Source organism: Terrapene carolina, unplaced genomic scaffold (genome assembly GCF_002925995.2).
Source record: "Terrapene carolina triunguis isolate 2854851 unplaced genomic scaffold, T_m_triunguis-2.0 Scaffold103, whole genome shotgun sequence".
NCBI lineage: Eukaryota > Metazoa > Chordata > Testudines > Emydidae > Terrapene > Terrapene triunguis.
Genome location: NW_020664454.1, coordinates 3,157,671 through 3,178,263, shown reverse-complemented (window position 1 = coordinate 3,178,263; position 20,593 = coordinate 3,157,671). Strand labels below are relative to the sequence as shown.

Below are 20,593 nucleotides of genomic sequence, written 5' to 3'. Positions count from 1 at the left end.
AACACACACACACACACACACACACACACAGATGGTAGCCTTGTCTATTTTTTATGAAGTTGTCACACACACACACACACAGAGCGATGGTAGCCTTGTCTATTTTTTATGAAGTTGTCACACACACACACACAGAGCGATGGTAGCCTTGTCTATTTTTTATGAAGTTGTCACCATACAAGAGGGACTGAAAGAGATGACCCACTAGTGGTTTTATCCAAATCAAACAATCGTAGACCTAACAAGACTAAACGAGCAGCCGTATATTTACATTCTCATACAGGGATTTATGGTTAGTCTACAGTATTTAGGGATCACTATTATTCCATACACCAAAATGCCGGTAGAACTGAAAGACAACAAAAGATGCAGCTATGAGAAATATTTTTTTAAAATGAAAACCATTTAAGCTTGCTAATTTTTGCTGTCTCAGACAATCAAAATTCCAATTGTCTGGGACATCAAATCTAAAAAAGCATGAAATTAATCTTCAAAAGTTGAAGTCTTAAATACATTGCATCATTATTTTTGTTGGATATATTTTTGATTATAATGCAGATGAACCCCAAATTTAATAAAACTAAAATAACATGAGTTAAGTATGAAACATAACAGGATATTGCAGAGAGATTAGGTAGTTTCCTTTAGACTACTTGCAGAGCCCAAGGAAAAATCAAACACAAGGAACACAATGAAGAGAAGACACAGCTTAATTAGAACATTTAACTGAGTAGGAAAGGAGAATACTCAGAGTACAGGTTTTGGCAACAAAATGCAGAAAGCACAAGAAGTACCCAGAATCTCAGTAGTTCCTCTACAGCGGATGTCGTTTTGCCTTTCGACCGTTGGTAGTAGAGAAAGAAGCATGCTAGCTAAATTTAAACCAGCTGTAATGATGAGAGTGTTACAGTTGGACTGGAGGAAGCTTACCTCATGAAAGTATTGTGGAAACTGCTGTTGGAAAGATAATAAAAGGATTAACTGCAGTTTTAGTGGACCATTTACTTTTCAATCAAAATGTCTCATGTATTTCCTGTTCTCAAGTGGCTTGAATTCCAAAATTCCTTTGTCTATTACAGTACATAGTAGCAAAGCCTGTCATAAGAAATTAATAATTTTACATGGAAGAAAACTTTTATTTATATGGATTGAGTGCTATTTGTGCTAACTGCCTCAAACAGTCTCAATACCTACTTAGCCAGCAATCTTACCAGGCAAAAGAAAGAAGAAAATCAGCAGCCTCAAAAAGGAAGTAGAAGTGTGCACAGTGGGTAATTGTAAGCAATGAAAGAAAATCCCCACTACAAATACCAAGAGATGCAAAGTTACTGAACAGGGCAATCCACTAAACATAACAAAACAAAATCTAAAACCTCAATTGATGCAAAATGAATTGCCTTATTAATTTCCAGGGGTAACTGCACAGTTATTACCCCATCAAAAGATAACCAATAATGTAAAATGGCATAACATCATAGCACAAAGAAAACACAAAGAAATCTTTTTGAAAAAATGGAATGTAATTCAGCAGGCAAATGATCCCCGTTTGTGGATAATAATTTTAAGGAGACGAGTCTGTGGCTTCAGATCTTGCACTGCTAGATCAAGTGTTTTCAACAGCAGGAAGCTAGACTTGCAAAAAAGATGCATTTTTAATGTGCCCCAAAGGTCTGGTTTTACTATAGCCCAGGACTCCAGGTCTCAATTATTATTACCTGCTGATAGTCACTATTTTTGTTCTGGCCATGGAAGGAGTTAACTGCTCATGTGACGTTATGCTCTTAAGTCTCTCTGGGGCACACAGAGTATTGGAGTGATTACACTGTCAGCTGTAATGAAACAGTGCTTTATATATTTACATGCCAAGACTACATACATATTTCCAGCATGTCCGATATGCAGGTTTTCATCGGGCCTTTCACAACACTAAATTGTTGAGATGTTGTCAATAGCCAATTATTTAATGCAGACTAACAAAGTGACTGAAAGGAGGAAATTTTTAGTGTTACATGAACTAACTTCTGTGGTATACACAGACTCCTATACAAACACTGACTGGGAATGTAACATTAGAAATCTGCTATACAATAGCTGTCAAATATGCATCTTAGCGAAAATGAAAAAGGGTTTCCATCTCCTGCCTGAGTAAATCTAGCACTCTCTACTATGTCTTTCATCATCATAGAAAAGCTAACCAACTTTCCCCATTTTATCATTTTCCTTAAAAAAGCCTGAAAGAAATGAAGAGGAAAGATTGTTTTCATTTCTTTGTAAGTGATTAAAAAGCCAGTTCCACTGAGAAATCCAGATGGTTTAGCAGTTTCATTACATTTTTATTTATAAGAAAGGGGTTTTCATTGTTCTTTTAACATTTATGGCAATAAAAATAACTGAAAGGAGTTTAAATTCCTCAGTGCTTTTACAAGAGATGTTGGTGCTACCTATGAAACTGAGGCAGAAGGTAATTATTTGTATAAGTACTCTTGATTGATAAATTAGACACATACAGTTGTCACTCTTAATGTGCCATTTTACCTCAAGCAACTAGATAATGATGCCTCACTATTTCCACTGTTATTCCATATACATGGTTATATGGAATACTTATTGAATAATACTAATATTAAAATAACATTATTAAGATATCTAAGGCAAATGAAAAGTTGTTAAGGTGATATAGCATTATTCTCTGGCAAAGAAAGAAATGTTGCATATTACTTTTCCTCCCCTCCAACCCATCATTAATACTTGACACAAGGCCTTGAGACATTCCTATCCCCAAATATATATATATATATATGCTCTTATCATATATACACACACGCGCGCCATAATGGACTTCATCCTGGCCTAACCTTCTTACAAGTATTTCTCGCTATAAGATTTTGCTACCAATACAATAATGGGGGGAAATTGTGTCAATTGACTGCCATGACCTGCTGGTGCAATTATTCCTTTGATTTTTTTTTTTTTTTTTTAACAGCAGTACACAAAGAAAGCTTTGAAAATCTCATGGCTCAGTTTGGAAGCTCATGTCAAACTTGCTTAGTTTTATCTAGTCTATTCAAGGTCTTATATTATTACTCCTCCCTGCATATGGAAAGCTCTATGGAAGTCATTAACTTTTATTTTAATTTGGCCATATTATCGTCATAGGGTGCAGATGAACAGATAGTGCTGTTCTCAAGATCCTCTTTTTGGAATGCTGATGTTGTTTACAATAGCTTGATCAGAGGAGAACAAAGGGTTTTATTTTTTTTAGAACACTCTATTTTGCAAGTTCAAAAAACAAAACAAACCTCCTAAAACCAACCCCTAACAACCTGAGAAAATCTCAAGCTATTCTGATTTTTTAACCATTTTAAATCCTTAATATGATTCTTTTTCTTTTCCCAACTACCATCTCAAACGTTTGCACTATTAACTCCATGAGTTATTGTTGAGGAGGAGGAATGAAAAGAATTTAATTAGATGAGTTTTACGTTTCTTTATTTAAAATGTCACCCGAGGCTCAGTGACCCTTATTTTACGTTAAATGACTGCTGCTAGCTTTGATCGTCATTTTATTAATGCTTTAATGGATATTAAAAAATAAACCGTTGTATTAAAGTTAAGCTTTCATATAAGGGGACTGAATCTCTTTTCCAAGAGCTACAATATTTATTACTCAAACATTTCCTTTAAAATTAAGTTCCTTCCCCAATTCTCCTTAGAACAAACCAAACTACAGGAAAGTACAATAATTATATTTGAATAATATTGAAGAGAGAGAGAGCCAGTGAGTGAGCAGAATAACATGTTTCTGTTCAAATAAACAGATTCCAGACTTACCATACACTTGTTTGGTTTTTCTCCAGAATGAACCCTCATATGAATCAGCAGTTTGTAACGAGCATTGAAAGGCTTATACCGACGGACACAGCCTGCCCAGAAGCAAGTAAAGTCCTCTCCCTTCCTCTGGTCAATGTGTGTTTTTTCTAGGTGTCTGACCAGTTCATCTTGTTGGTCATAAGTGGCATTGCAGTCAATCCACCGACAGACCTGTTTGCCATTGCAGATCTCTTGTTCATCTCCTTCACTGGGCTGAAGGGACTTTGGAGACACGGAGACGTGTAAATGAGGCAACGTCCCTTGAGTCTGGCTTAGCTGCTGGTGTAAATGATAAGGCGGCGGCGGCAGCCCCTGACGATGCCGAAAGAGATCTGTGTTAGAGGAATAATCATCGACCGGTTCTTGTTTTAAGAAACTCACCTTCTGGCTGCTGTGCGAGGCGTCTTGCTGAGGAATACTAGTACCATTCATCATAAGGTTAAGACTTGCATTTTCCTCTATTTGCTGCATTTGTAGCGGATCACAGTCACCTCTGTCACATTCAGTGGAAATAGGTACAAGGCATGCTGAAGGAGAAGGAATACTGCAAGGGTTCCCAGGCTGAGAGCAAGACTGGTGACGAGAAGATTTCTGAGCACTGTGGTGACTGATCTCCACAGGATGAGAGGAAATGCCAGCCGAATTAGTCCGCAGACCATTCACGCAGGTGACCAGTGATGTCTGCGACGTGCGGATAATAGCTGTAATATCAATTCCTTCAGCTGAAGATGGCATAACAGAGATGCATCTTTTCTTCAGGTTGCTTGATTGTAGCCTGGCTGAATGCTGAGGACTGCCAAAGGACAATGAACCCAGGGAGGAGCTATGTTCATTATTAAACAAGTATGATGAAAGTGAATTTGTAAAGCTATTATTCATTAGGTCTATTTCAGGATGCAGACTACCAGAGGCTCGCAGCTCCATTCCCTCTGTAGTCCTTCTATGTGCAGAAACCTCCGAAAGAACCTTATAATCACCTGGGCACTCTTGCTTAATGTGCTGAGCTGGGTGACTTCCATTCATGCACAAAGTGGAAGGATCGACCGAGTCTTGAAACCTGGGAGACCTGTAATACAGTTTCATTAAACATCACCAACTGTGGGAGAATTTATGATTTTTGTACAAGATGCCACATTTATTATGCCCTGGAGAATGAAACCATTTATTCTCTACTGCACATTGTCTATGTCTTCCAACAATTAACTTAAAAAATCCTGCAACGTTTCCTCTGTGGCCTTCTAAAGGCAGCATCATTTTACATGGGATTAATTTTACACAGTGGGTTACACATTGTACAAACTCCCCCTCCCGCCCGCTATTACTGGCAACTCAATCACAATCTATAGGGTCAATGTACAGATTGGACAAAACAATAGCCAAAAATGTGAAGTTTAAGGCTTTAGCCATTTTTTTAGTTTTTTGAGCTTTTTGAACACAAGCATTTTCATTAGAGCACACAGGGAAAGTGTTTTGGAGTTCTCCCATAGCTCATAGTGGTGGTGTTAATTTTGTTCACACTCTCTAGAGACATTCACCATTACAAAATTCACAAACTTTCAACTCACAAGGCATTTGTTTGAAGAAAAATTTTGATCAGCTGAAAAAAGGGAAATGTAAAGGAATAACAGGAACCGCTGGTCACTATTACAATGTACAATAATCATCCATTTAAAAAACCCCGCTAGTTGCCTTAGATCAGTGATTCTCAACTTTTCCCTACCAGAGCACACCTTTTTTATCCAGCTGGGATCTAGCCAGGCCCCCTCTGCCATTTGGTAATGTGGGAAGGATAGGGTAGCTCGGACTCCCTGGCATTTGTTCAAGATCCTACTGAGAGTCACAACCCTCAAGGTAGGAACCCATGCCTTAGGTAACTAAATAGGGTTAGGAACATAAGAATTGCCATATCAGATCAGATCCATGATCCATTTAGTCTTGTTCTAACACTGGGCTATACAAATTGGCTCATGCGGAAGGATCTCAAAAACTCCATAACAGACAATTTTGAAATAAGCTGCCTATAGGAGAAGTTTTTTCCTAATATTTTCTTCCAGGCAATCAGTGGTTGGCTTATGCCCTAAAGCATAAAGTTTTATCTCTCTCATAAATATTTATCATAGCAGATATAATTGTGTCTGTATTATTTCTCACTATTAGCAGCTGTTCCCTAGATATTCCTACAGCTTATGTAGTATATAGGGCTTGTGCTGGCCCTCTTCACATGGATGAATTTCACACTACAGAGGATTGTGGGTAATACTGCAAACACTGAGGCAAGTATGGTTATTCAGCAAGTTTTTAAGGAAACCACATTTAAGACAAAATTGGAAAAATTTTAAAGAGCGAGCAATGTGTGTATAATCAGCATGTATAGCCAGATAGCTACTGATGAGTCAAACATTCAGGTACTGTGCACATATGTAATGGAAATCTTTATGGGGTAAATCATAGAACCATGGGGTAGATTTCATTTATCTTACAACTTGACTATTTCACCTGCATTCTGATCACTAATCCATTTTTGCTGCGACTATTCTAACATTCCAGCTATGGGCAGCTTTCCAACAGCTATGAATTTAAAAAAAACCACCCACAAAAACGTTTCCACACCCACAACAAGGAGAGATTTGTCAAAAAGATTACAGTGCACTGAGACTCAGTACTGGCAATATTCAGTCTTCTAGTTGTGACAGGTTTATGATCTAGTATCTTTTGAACCATCAGTATTAGGTATAAGAGCTTCGATCCTGCTGGAGAACTAGAATTCCCTACTTTCCATTGAGATACAGCACTCAGATCTTGAACTGTGACATTACTACTTTAAAAATACTATTTTAAATAATTTTTAGTGGTTTCCATAATCCGTTCATTATCATTTCTCTCTCTCTAGCTTTGTAGCGTTGGTCTCGTGGTAACTACGGCATCTGGTTTTAAAGATGGCAAGGCTTAAAAACACAGTCCTAATACACTTTTAAAACCTCTAAACCATTTCTAAACCTATCAGCCTGTAAACTATGTGGCATAAGCAAACTAGATGATGGAGAAGTAGCAATTTTTTTTAAGCCTTCATTTGGAATGGCCAACATAGCTCACGGCTCAGTAGTAATGCTGCCATCTCAGACTCATTATGAGAAATGTTTTATAGTATAACACACCAGTCACGCTTCCTATTATTTAATCCATTCTATATTAGGCCTCATCACAATATTTGAAGGCATATGTTATAGGGTTGCCAACCCTCCTGGATTGGCCGAGAGTCTCCCGGAATTGGCCTCAATCTCATGGTTGCTACTGAACGCAATCTGGGAGATTTTGATAAGCCAAAAGTCTGGTCGGTGGTACAGCAGGGCTAAGGCAAGCTCCCTACCTGCCCTGGCTCCGCGCGGCTCCCGGAAGTGGCTGGCACGTCTGGCTCCTAGGTGCAAGGGCAGCTAGGGGGTCTCTGTGTGCTGCCCCTGCCCTGAGTGCCGACTCCGCAGCTCCCACTGGTGGGAACCACGGCCAACGGAGCTGCGGGGGCAGTGCCTGCAGGCAGGGGCTGCGTGCGGAGCCGCCTGGCCGCCCCTGAGCCTAGGAGCCGCAGAGACATGCTGCAGCTTCCAGGAGCCGCCTGAGGTAAGCACCGCCCGGCTGGAGCCTGCATCCCGCACCCCCTCCCGCAGCCTAACCTCCAGCCCTGAGCCCCCTCCTGCACTCAAAATTCCTCCCACATCCCACACCCCCTGCCCCAAGCCCCCTCTCACACCCAAACTCCCTCCCAGAGCCCGCACCCCTCACCCCCTCCCGCAGCCCAACCCCCTGCTCCAGCCCTGAGCCCCCCCGCACCCAAATTCTCTCCCAGAGCCCCCACCCCAAACCTCCTCCTGCACCCCAACCCCCTGCCCCAGGCTGAGCCCGGAGCCCCCTCCCACACTCCGAACCCCTCGGCCCCACCCCCTAGCCCAGAGTCCTCACCCCCTCCCATACCCCAACGCCCTGCCCCAGCCCGATGAAAGTGAGTGAGGGTGGGGGAGAGCGAGCGACGGGGGATGGAGAGTGGGGGCAAAGCCTTGGAGAAGGGGCAGGGCAGGGGCAGGGCCTTGGGGAAGGGGGAGGGGGAGGGGGAGGGCAGGGGGCAGGGCAATTAGACAGTTGGCAACCCTAATATATTAACATAATGGTTACAAAACCTCAGACAAAAATTTGAACACACATCTTATCAGGTCTGCCTGGGTGGGGGGTTGACACACGCAAAAGGGACCGTTTGCCCCGAGCTCCCTGTTTGAGAGGGCCCCCAAACTGAGTGGCACTGCTGTGACCTGATGCACAGGGTCACAGCACCACTCAGGTTTCTCTCGGTGGCCCCTCCATCCATGACGGAGGGGTGGCTGCCAAATTTCAGTGAGCAATGTTGCAACCTGACATATGGGGTTGCAATGCCCAGAGTGGGGAGCAGGGCCCAGCCCAATGGGACAGGAGCTGCCGCTGTGGGGTGAGTACAGGGCAGGCTTGGCACACACACACACACACACACCTCCACCTACCTACCTACCTGAGGCCTCCCCTAAGTGGTAATTTTTTTTGGAAGGGTGGGGGGGAGGCCTCAGTTTCAGATTTTGTCTTAGGCCCCCCAAAAATCCTTGTACAGCCCTGCATCTGATATTGTATAAAAGCTAATAAGATGATTATTTTTCAGCCTGAGACCCTGAAGCTACATTATTACATACCGTAAGGGCCCTATACTGTAAGAGCTCCAACTGTGGAATTCCAGCTGGTATCTCAGAATCATAGAAATGTAGGACTAGAAATGTAGTACTCAATATGTTATCTAGTCCAGTGCCCTGTACTGAGGCAGGACTAAATGTTATCTAGACCATCCCTGAGGAGGTGTTTGTCTAACCTGTTCTTAAAAACCTCCAGTGATGGAGATTTCACAGCCTCCCTAGGCAATTTATTCCAGTGCTTAACTACCCTTACAGTTAGGAGGGTTTTTTTTATGTCTAACCTAAATCTCTCTTGCTGCAATTTAAGCCCATTGCTTCTTGTGCTGTCTTCAGTGATTAAGAAGAACAATTTATCACCATCTTCTTTATAACAACCTTTTACGTACTTGAACACTATTATGTCCCCCACTCAGTTTTTTTTTCCTCCAGACTAAACAAACCCAATTTTTTTCCAATGTTTTCTCATAGGTCATGTTTTCTAGACTTTTAATCATTTTTGTTGTTCTCCTCTGGACTTTCTCAAATTTATCCACATCATTCCAAAAGTGTGGTGCCCAGAACTGGACACAGTATTCCAGTTAGGCCTTATAAGTGCTGAGTAGAGTGGAAGAATTACTTCTTGTGTCTTGTTTACAACACTCCTGCTAATACAGCCCAGAATGATGTTCGCTTTTTTTGAAACAGTATTACATTGTTGACTCCTGTTTAGTTTGTGATCCATTATAACCCCAGATCCTTTTCTGTAGTACTCCTTCCTAGGCAGTCATTTACCATTTTGTATTTGTACAATGGATTATTGCTTCTTAAGTGTAGTGCTTTGCATTTGTCCTTATTGAATTTCATCCTGTTTTTTTCAGGCCATTTGTCCAGTTTGTCAAGATCATTTTGAATTCTATTCCTGTCCTCCAAAGCACTTGCAACCCCTCCCCGCTTGGTATCATCCACAAACTTAAGTATACTCTCTATGCCATTAGCCAAATCATTATAAAAGATATTGAATAGAATTGGATCCAGGTCAGATCCCCATGGGACCGCACTGAATATGCCCTTTCCAGCTTCATTTTGAACCACTGATAACTAACCTCTGAGTCTGGTTTCCAACCACCTTATAGTAGGTTTGTCTAGGCTATGTTTTCTTAGGTTGCTTAGGAGAAGGTAATGTGAGACAGTATCAATAGCCTTATTAAAAAGTTGAAATATATCACATCTACTGCTTCCCCCCATCCACAAGGCTTGTTACCTTATCAAAGAGGGATGTTAGGTTGGTTTGACAAGATTTGTCCAGGACAAATCCATGTTGACTGTCACCTTCTTATCTTGTAGGTACTTACAAATTGATTGTTTGATTATTTGTATCATCATCTTTCCAGGTACAAAAGTTAAGCTGACTGGGTTTTTAATTCCCTGGGCTTTTCTTATTCCTCTTTTTATAGATATGTACTATATTTGCACTTTTTCAGTCCTCTGGGATCTCTCCCTTCCTCCATGAGTCCTCAAAGATAATGGCTAATGGCTCGGAGAGCTCTGCAGCCAGTTCCTTAAGTATTCTAGGATGTATTTTATCAGCCTCTATCAACTTGAAGACATCTAACTTGTCTGAATAATTCTTAACTTGTTCTTTCCCTATTGCAGCCTCAGATCCTATCCCATTTATACTGATATTCACTATATTAGTCCTCCATTCTAACCTTTACGGCGAAAACTGAAACAAAACATATATTTAACGCTTTGGCCATTGCTGCATTTTCTGTTACTGTCTTTCTCTCCTGTACTTACTCTTCATTTTGCTTCTAATGTATTTGTAAAATTTGTCTGGTTACCCTTTATCTCCCTAGCTAGTTCAATCTTGTTTTGTGCCTTGGCCTTCCTAATTTTGTCCCTAGATGCTTGTGTTGTTGTTGTTGTTGTTGTTGTTTTTAAATATTCATCCTTTGTAATTTGACCTCGTTTCCACTTCTTGTATGACTCTTTTTTGAGTTTCAGTTTGTTGAAGATCTGGTTAAGCCAGAGTGGTCTCTTACCATGCTTCCTATCTTTCGTATGCATTGGGATAGTTTCCTTTTGTGACCTTAATAATGGTGATTGGTCCTGCAGCACACAGTCCTGATCCCAAGAGGCACTAAGCTCCCAAACCTTCCAGTGAAATCAATGGGCGTTTCCATCGGCCTTACTCAGAATCAGGACTGTAGTTTCTGTGATGAAGACAATTGTATCACATGGAGTATGGAATGCATAAAGAGTAAAAAAGAAACAACAGGAAGCATTGGCGTGAATGATTTCAATCAAGAAAGAATGAATTCACATTTCTCATCCACCCAGCTTTGTGTTACAGAGGCCCTGCTTATGTACATATAAATATTGGCTACTGATGCAGATTTACATACCAGAATTCTTCATAAGAATTATAGCTTTCCAGATATCCGCACCATGTTATATACATTATGCCCCCGTGAGTCAGTTAACATTGCTGTAGGAAGTTGCATTATTTTCATTTCCCAACTTTTGGGTGTGGACATTTTCAACCTTAAAGTTGCATGACTGTAAATTTTCTGTGTTTACTATAGAATTTTATCATCACTCTTCTAGGACAAACTCTGGGCCCCTGCCTCCGCACCCACTGTGGGGCCCTAACTGGAGCAGAATTGGTGCAGTTCTACTGAGCAGGCCTGGGAGGGACAGGATTCCTGGAGACCACCTTTTTAGGTAGCTCCTTCTGATGTTATTATTTATCATTTGTACTGCAATAGCCTCGAGATGACTCAGTCAGGGATTACAGCCGCATGGTGCTAGGCATTGTACTAACAGGTAAAAAGACAGTCCTTGCCCCAGAGATCTCACAGTCCGAGGGAGTGGTTCTCAACCTGCAGCCCAATCAGCACACAGCTGCGGCCCATGTGACATTCTCAGGGCCATACACGTAGTATATATATTGTGTGGATGCGGCCCACATAACACAGAGAGCTGCATATGCGGCCCACAATGGTAAATAGATTGAGAACCACTGGTCCAGGGACTATGATTTGATGCAAACATGGATGTAACAAATAAATGAAGGTGGGAAGATGAAGGGACAGTAAAATGAACACAATACGGTTGTGCCAACATGCAGGGAATAAAGGCAGGGACAGAGTGGGTGGGTTTGATACAGGGGATATGCAATAGGAATTGGGGGCAATGGTGAATTTTGGAGGTGGAGGACTTCCTATTGACCTCTCCAGCAGAATACATATAGGTTTGGACACATCTTTAAATGTTCACTCTAAGCAACAATCCAATTGCACAGGATGTTACAGCACACTGTACAAGGAAGCAAGGCCTTTGTACAGTATGTTACAGTCCTGTGGGGGCGAGCGAAGTCGTACTTCTAAAGAGACTTCCATACACTGTAATTGGAGCCAGAGACCAAGGACAGTAGCCACTATGCCAGAAGTGTTTTAGTTTAAAAACAGCCTCAAAGTAAAATAGCACCATAGTAAATAATCTGGAGATTTTGGCTAAACAAGTGTACATGCCTTTAATTTCCCTTGCAAGCAAGTCTTTTGTGACTACTGACAGTTTTAAGAAGCTGGAGGATATTGTTCTGCTACACAACTACGGGCCCTTTGCAACACCTGCTCTTTGGCTGCTCCGCTGCCTTCCCTGTTTTTACACAGAAAACCAAGAACACAATGTGGGAAGAGTTTTCCATGCCTGATAATGGATTATCTGACAAATGGCCAACATTAGCTGTACATGGAGGCCAATTGTGGTGAAGAAGGTATTAGGACTTTTACAATATAACACACACATCTCATTTATAAATACTATGTAGTGGAAATTATGTTGCATAACTTAAAAGCTATTAATTGAGCTTGGGATGGAAGAGAAGGGGGTATTATCCATGGATTAATGCAGTCATCACTGGAATACAGTTCCTGAGAGAAAATGACATGGGGTGGGTGGGGAACTGATGGGGATAATGAATTTCAGTGTGCTGAGAAAAACAGCAGAATCCAGTCGTAACTCTGAATTCCTGGCAGGATTTTGAGCTTGTGGTGGGGGTGCCATTATTTGTTTGTTTGGGTTTTCTTTGTGGTTGCACACACTAGTCATTCAAAGATTAACCCAGAATCCTTGTCGGAATTTGCATTTCCCCTTATTTATACATTGGACATCAGAGCTGGTCAGAATGACCAATGCAAAGTACAGTCAGTACATGTCCACAGTACGTTTTGTTACATCCATTCCCACCCTCTTTTGTCGAGGCACTGTCCAAGAAAGGGCTCAGTCCTGAAAGGCACGGAGCACCCTCAACTCCCATTGACTTCACTGAAAGCAAGAGCATTCGGCACTATGCAAATTGGGCTCTTATATTGTTAACTCTTCAGGGTAAGGACATTGTCTTCTTGTATTTGTCTGTAAAGAACCACAACTATGGCACTGTGTAAATAATGAATAGTGACAATAATAAATGCTGTCTGTCTTCGTTTTCATACCAAGAAGTAGCTTTGACTCCATATAGTGTGTCTGTTAGGAAAGACAGGTGCATTCACTGTGCAAGGATTAGTTACTGTATGTCTGTCATGCTCACAGAGCCAAGCAGGGCATGAACACTACACTGCAAATCCTTTACAAATCAAAACTGTGGAAACAGGGTGGACATACAAACAGAGAGCAAGATGAATGAGAGGCCATATAAACAAATAGCCCATGAAGGAATGGAAAGCAACCACAATGTACCTCAAGATGCTCTCCAAACATTTCCAAACAGTTACTCAGGAAATGGTGAAACCTGCCGATTTTAGAACATGTTGTAAAACAAACACAAGAGAATTACCTCAATCACCTGCTGCTTTATCGTAATAGCAGCCCTCTCATATTCTGTTGCATACAATCCTCTATGTTGTTCTGGGAATCTTCCCTCAGACAGAGATGGAAGCAGTTCATATTTCTGAGTGTGGTACTGTGATCCCCAGTATACAGATATCTATCATTTCCCTATTATGGATTTTACAAAAAGCTTCAAAAAGATCTAAGCAGGGTCCTCTCCTTCTCCTTTTGTTTTCTCCTGCCCTAATTATCTTTGTTTCATAATTATCCTCAACGACAGAAGAAAAACAGCCTGATAATTGCAAGCACCGAACCGAGACATAAAAGGGTTGGGACAGAGCTGAGTTAAATGCAGCAGAAGCATAAAAGTTTTAATACCAGCAGCAGAATGTGTTTGCTATTTGCCATGAAAATGATCTGCTTTTTTTCCTTAAAGTTCTCTCCACTTGCTTGTCACATTGATGTGCCTTTTATTCCTGAAAATGCAGATATCCTTGTCCCATTAGTAAAAGAAAAAAGGAAAACAATGCATAAACGTGTATAATAAAATCAAAAACAGCCAGATTTCCATGACTAAGTTACACAGTCAACATTTCCTCTTGCTGGGTCTATGGAAATTTGAGTTTGATGGTTCCAGGCAGAAAGCACCAATTATTCCAAATATTTAAGATAAAGGCTGCAACTTTATTGAGTTTTTTTATTTCTACATCTCTTCAAAAAGGTCAAGATCATTCCATATCATAAGCTTTGCCAAAAAGCATTGTAATTAAAATAGATGGACAGATTTTAATTCAGAGCAGGCGTCTATTCACAATGGATGTCTGTTTAGGGTATTTGTTTAAAATCTGGTAATGTTAAATTTGTAACAACAACACAAAAAAATAATAGAGTTCTACATTTTCGTATAATTAATTTATAGCAAATGTTTAAGTAGGGATCTGCCATGAACAAAATCTAAGAACTGTGCATATATCAAAACCAGAGCCCAGATTTTTACATTATAGCCTTAAAAGCAAATACCAAGGATATGGGAACATTTCGCTCGGTTTGTTAAAGGAAACACTGTAGAAATGAGAGTGGCACACACTTCCTGGAGGTTTAATGGTGGCATGCCAGACTGCCATATGGAAGACTCCAGTTTGGGAGTGATTCTACTATCCTTATTTCCCTGGCTGAAACTTGAAAGCATCATGGGTGGTGAGGAGGGAGAGGAGGTAGTTTTCTTTCTATTTAAGTCACTGGCAAACTATCATTCATTTCAGTGGATGCTGGGATCGTACTCACAGAGGAGACATACTTAAACTCCAAAACTGAAGGGTGCCACTGCCTTTAGAGTGATCCCCTAGTGGTAGGATCATGGAGCAGTATGAGTGCATCTGCACTGAAAGGCCATGCCTCAGGCCCAGCAGTAAGGTACCATCAATGACAGCCTCTTATGGGTAATGGAATTAGTTGATTAGAAGGGGAGATTAAATGGTTGCCCCAGATGGAATGACAAGAGGAGGCAAAAGCCAAAGAGATCATCTGACCCTGGCATTCACATCAGGCCCCTCAACCAGGCCCAGTGAAGGCAGAACCCATGTCCAAATCCTGAAAGGTTGCTACTGGGAAAAAAAGATTATAGCAATGAAGGGCTTCAAAAGGGAAAGGTATATAAAGCAACAAAAACGGGAACAATACCTGGTATCTGAGTGTGTTAAATTCAGGTGACCGACATGTAGCAATCTCTCACAAGATAATGGGTGGTCTCGGGTAAGTGGATTTCCTGTGTGGATGAGCAGACTCTGTCTACAGACAGGTACTGAGCTATTTGTCATCTCCATGTCCATCATGTTCTTCTTCTCAGAGATCAAATTACAGTGGCCGTATCCACCATTCACTGTTAAATACATTAAAAAAGAGAGAGTGAGAGAGAAAATAACCATGGATGCTGCTATATCAGTTATCATTCTCAGTTATTCACACTTTTGGCTCCTCTCATGAAAGCATTATAATTGCAACAGCAAAGAATGTTAAGGGTTTCACAATGAACCAAGAACTAATTCCAAAGGAATTAGTGTCCAGAACGTATTGCTCTTGTTCCTCTTTTTAAAGATGGGACTGTTTTTCACTTCATATGTTAGCTTTAAAAAAAAAATGTGATATTTTCCATGTGTTTAAGTTTATTCGTATTTTCAAAATAATCTATGATTTTTCTATATTCTTATTCTGCTATGGCTAGATCGGGCACATGTTTAATTTCACTCTTACACCAAAAGATGAGGGAAATGGACCAAAGATACAGCAATCATTCTAAGAAAAAGAATTCTGAATACATTTTCAAATCTATCCATGGACATTAGATGCATAGATCCAAAAAAGATGGATGTGTTTAAAAACAGATGGCAAAATATAGCCTAGGACTTAGATCCTGAGCCTGAAAACACCAACCCACATGCTTAAATTTAAATATGTGAGTAATTCCATTGACTTTAATGGGACTACTCATGAGCTAAAAGTTAAGCATGTGGGAAAACATTTGCAGAATAGGAAGAGCCTTAAATTGCTAGCTACAAAAAAAAAATCACTATAGATATTTATTATGATATGCTTATTGCACATAGGCCATGCCTTTAAAATACTAGATCATAAGTATGGCCATACTTGGTCAGATCAATGGTCCATCTAGCCCAGTATCTTGTCTTCTGACAGTGGCCGGTGCCAGATACTTCAGAGGGAATGAGCAGAACAGGGCAATTATCGAGTGATCCATCCCCTGTCCTCCAGTCCCAGCTTCTGACCATCTTGGTTAATAGTTGATGGACCTATCTTCCATAAAGGTATCTAATTTGTTTTTGAATCAAGTTATACTTTTGGCCTTCACAACATTCCCTAGCAACAAGTTCCATGGATAGACTATGCATTGTGTGAAAAAGTACCGGTACTTCCTTATGTTTATTTTAAATGTGCTGCCTATTACTTTATGTGGGTGACTCCTGGTTCTTGTATTATACGATGGTTAAATAACACATCCGTATTCACTTTCTCTACACCATTCATGATTTTATAGATCTCTATCATATTCCCCCATTAGCTGTCTCTTTTCTAAGGCCTGGTCCACACTAACCCTCCACTTCGAACTAAGGTACGCAAATTCAGCTACATTAATAACGTAGCTGAATTCGAAGTACCTTAGTTCGAACTTACCGCGGGTCCAGACGCGGCAGGCAGGCTCCCCCGTCGATGCCGCGTACTCCTCTCGCCGAGCTGGAGTACCGGCGTCGACGGCGAGCACTTCCGGGATCGATTTATCACGTCTAGACAAGACGCGATAAATCGATCCCAGAAGATCGATTGCTTACGGCCGGACCAGGAAGTAAGTGTAGACCTGCCCTTTGCTGAACAGTCCCAGTCTTTTTCTCTCTCCTCATCTGGAAGCTGTTCTATATCCCTACTCATTTTTATTGCCCTTCTTTATATTTTTCCCAATTGTAATATATCTTTTCCGAGATGGGACAACCAGAACTGCATGCAGTATTCAAGGTGTGGGAGTACCATAATTTATATAGTGGCATTATGATTTTTTCTGTTTTATTATCTGTCCCTTTCCTAATGGTTCCTAATATTCTATTAGCTTTTTTGACTGTCACTGCACAATGAGCAGATGTTTTCACAGAACTATCCACAATGACTCCAAGATCTCTTTCTTGAGTGGTAACAGCTAATTTAGACCCCATCATTTTGTATGTATAGTTGGGATTATGTTTTCCAATGTGCATTACTTTGCATTTATCAACATTGAATTTCATCTGCCATTTTCTTGCCCAGTCACCTAGTTTTGTGAGATCCTTTTGTAACGCTTCGCAGTCAGCTTTGGACTTAGGTATTTTGAATAATTTAGTATCATCTGCAAACTTTGCCACCTCACTGTTTACCCCCATTTCCAGATTATTTATGAATATGTTGAACAGCACTGGTTCCAAAACAGATCTTTGTGGAGCCCACTATTTTCCTCTGTCCACTGCAAAAACTGACCATTTATTCCTACCCTTTGTTTCCTGTCTTTTAACCAGTTACTGATCCACGAGAGGATCCCTCTTATCCCATGACTGCTTACTTTGCTTAAAAGCCTTTAGTGAGGGACCTTGTCAAAGGCTTTCTGAAAGTCCAAGTACGCTATATCCCCTGGATCACCCTTGTCCACATGCTTGTTGACCCCCTCAAAGAATTCTAATAGATTGGGGAGGCATGATTTCCCTTTACAAAAGCCATGTTGACTCTTCCCCAACGTATCGTGTTCATCTATATGTCTGAAAAATCTGTTCTTTTACTATAGTTTCATCCAGTTTGCCTGGTACTGAAGTTAGACTTACTGGTCTGTAATTGCCAGGATCGCCTCTGAAGCCTTTTTAAAAAAATTGATGTTACATTAGCTATCCACCAGTCATCTGGTACAAAGACTGATTTAAGTGGTAGGTTAGATACCACAGTTAGTAGTTCTGCAATTTCATATCTGAGTTCTTTCAGAACTCTTGGGTGAATATCATCTGATCCTGGTGACTTATTACTGTTTAATTTATAAATTTGTTTAAAAACCTCCTCTATGGACACCTCAATCTGGGACAGTTCCTCAGATTTGTCTTCTAAAAAGAATGGCTCATGTGTGGGAATCTCCCACATAGACCACATATATAATCAAGGAGAAAGGAATTAAAATCACACATACAAAAAACAGTTTACAAGAGCATCGGTGGTAACTGACTCTTTTTTTTTTTTTTTACATTGGAGAGGAGAATTGCATTTATTTACCTACTTCAAAAGCGTGTTGTGAGGGTTTTTTTAATGAATGTTTGTAACATGTTTTGAGATCTTCAGATCAAAGGAACTAGAGGCAGGCAAAGTACTTGTACTAGCTCTGACTGCTTTTCACTTACATTTTTCCTCTTGATAAACAAAAATGACAACAAAACCCACCCGATATTCTACTACTAATAATTTGCTATTGACCAGTTTTCTGATCTGCCATACACCAAATCAACAGACCAGGCAGAATCTTTTCATGTTAGTGAAGTGTTTGAATGGAGTGGGAATAAAGAAATGTCATAAGTGTTGCTTGAAGCTGTCTCAATTGAGCTGCATACTGTGCTATGGATGAAGGTGTAGTATAAACATGCATTTAAGGCAAAATCAATTCAATTTAAAAGAAAAAACAAACAAACCAGACAAAAAACCACCAACAGGAGTTTGCAGTCAAAGGCCTGATCCTGCAGTCCTTATGCAGGAAAAATCAAATGGAGTCTTGCTTGTGCAGAGTAGGACTGGAGATTTGATCTGAAAATGTGTGTGTGTCACAGTAAAATATTTTTAAATGTTTCCTTTTATTAGCCCCATCTATATTTGGAAACTGACCCATTGCAAAGAATGGTTGTCAGCAACAGAGCTTCCTGAACTAGAGTTGAAAACGGTTTGTTACACTGTAGATGAAACAAAACCATTTTCAGTATCATTACAGAAAGTGTGACTGCGACATGACTCCACCAAGTCTCAGGGTATGTCTACATTGCAATTAGACACCCACAGCTGACCCTTGCCAGCTGATTTGGGCTCATGTGGTTCAGGCTGAGGGGCTATTTAATTTCAGTGTAGCCATTCTGGTTCAGACTGCAGCCTGAGCTCTGGGACCCTCCCATCTTGCAGTTTAGACATATCCTGGGTCACACTGTCTGTAACATGCCAGTTTTCCAATGTAGGGTTTTGACTCATAAGGTGGAACAAATGACTTAGTTCTATATGTGGCAATTCACACTTTAAAATGTCACTGACAATGGTATGGCAAAAGAAATGGTATTCATCATGCACTGACTATAGTGTAATTGAAATAACCACTTTTGAGAGGTTGGCACACAGGTCTGGAACTGTGAAGAAAGTTTAGAGGTGGTTCCAAGCATAATGGCCTGATTTTCATGTCCATTGCAGTTTTGGGGCATGAAAAGTATGTGAACATCAAGTACACATTTTTTCTGAACTTAACATACCATCCTAATGTGGGTTATTGCTGCTAACTGAATATATTCCTTGAAAATGTTAAAACAATCCTTTCTGCCAAAGAAATACTTGCAAAATACCCATTCTGCGAACTAAGATACATCTCTGTATGTGCGTGTGTGTGTATGCATAATCAGGAACAACTCACTGAAATGAGCCAGATTCTCCTCTCATATACATATACTTAAGTGGAATTACCTCTATGCAACCTTTATATACAATTTCTATCATTCTTTCATACTTACATACATTCCAACATTCACATTTACCTTATTAGCCATCTGTTGTGATAATATCAGGAATATCGTGGTATACAGCATTTTTAAATCTTTTCATGAGGTAAAGGTAATTAACAGTGAATATATGAAGTTCTGCACTTTTCCAAAATGGCTGCCATTTCCCTTTGTTGGATCAAAGCCACAGGCTGTGCTCTGTTAAAACGGCCACCATTTCCCTACAGCTTTTGACTGTGAAGCTCTGCTTAACAAAAATGTCTTTCCTTTTCCATGTTTCCAATGGGACAGAAGCTCTGCTACCCGCCAGGAAGATGGCTGCCCCCTGTGCCATCAGGAGGTACAGAGGGACACTGAGTTGCTGTCAATGGAATTTAAATGGGACCAGGTTCAGAGCTCTAGTGAATATGAGAGAGGGGATAGTCTGGAAAGCCAATGATTATGGAAGGCAGGTAAATCTTGGAGGTAAACTTTGAAAATCCAGATCTTTTCTGGCCTGGAAGACTCTCTGATAACTGGAGAAATAGTGAAAAAGATGGCAACACAAGAGTCAAGAAAATCAAACCTGAGATCTTGAGAGGGGAAGAGGTTTTTAGTCACACTGTTTAAAACTATGTTGTTTGTTTACTCTGTAAATACCTATTTCACTTCAATGACTATCTTACATTTTGGGGGAAATCAGAACTTTGTTAAAGATTCAAACCCTGTCCTTTCAATTAGGGAACGCCAGGCTTGACATTCCTGATATTGCTAAGGGAAGAAACAAGCGAAGGAAAAAATTGGCAGATGATAGGAGAAGAACTTTCTGGCCATGATAAAAAGCAAAAAAAGGACATAAGTCTTTGTACAAAGTATTTGCCATTCAGCTTTAAAACTTCTAAACTATGCTATCACTATATCTACAAAAACAAGTCACTCACTTTCTCTCTCTATTCATGTTACATAAGGCTGAGC

At 40.4% G+C, this 20,593-nt stretch overlaps 1 protein-coding gene across 1 annotated transcript in view; it reads right to left on the bottom strand.

The window, feature by feature from the left end:
• The window catches only part of LOC113406540 (zinc finger protein GLIS1-like), a 270,442-nt gene that overhangs the window by 132,193 nt on the left and 117,656 nt on the right, over positions 1–20,593 (bottom strand). Inside the window, 2 exon segments of the mRNA XM_026651816.1 lie at positions 3,832–4,936; positions 15,063–15,261. Coding sequence (XP_026507601.1) covers positions 3,832–4,936; positions 15,063–15,261 — 1,304 coding nt within the window.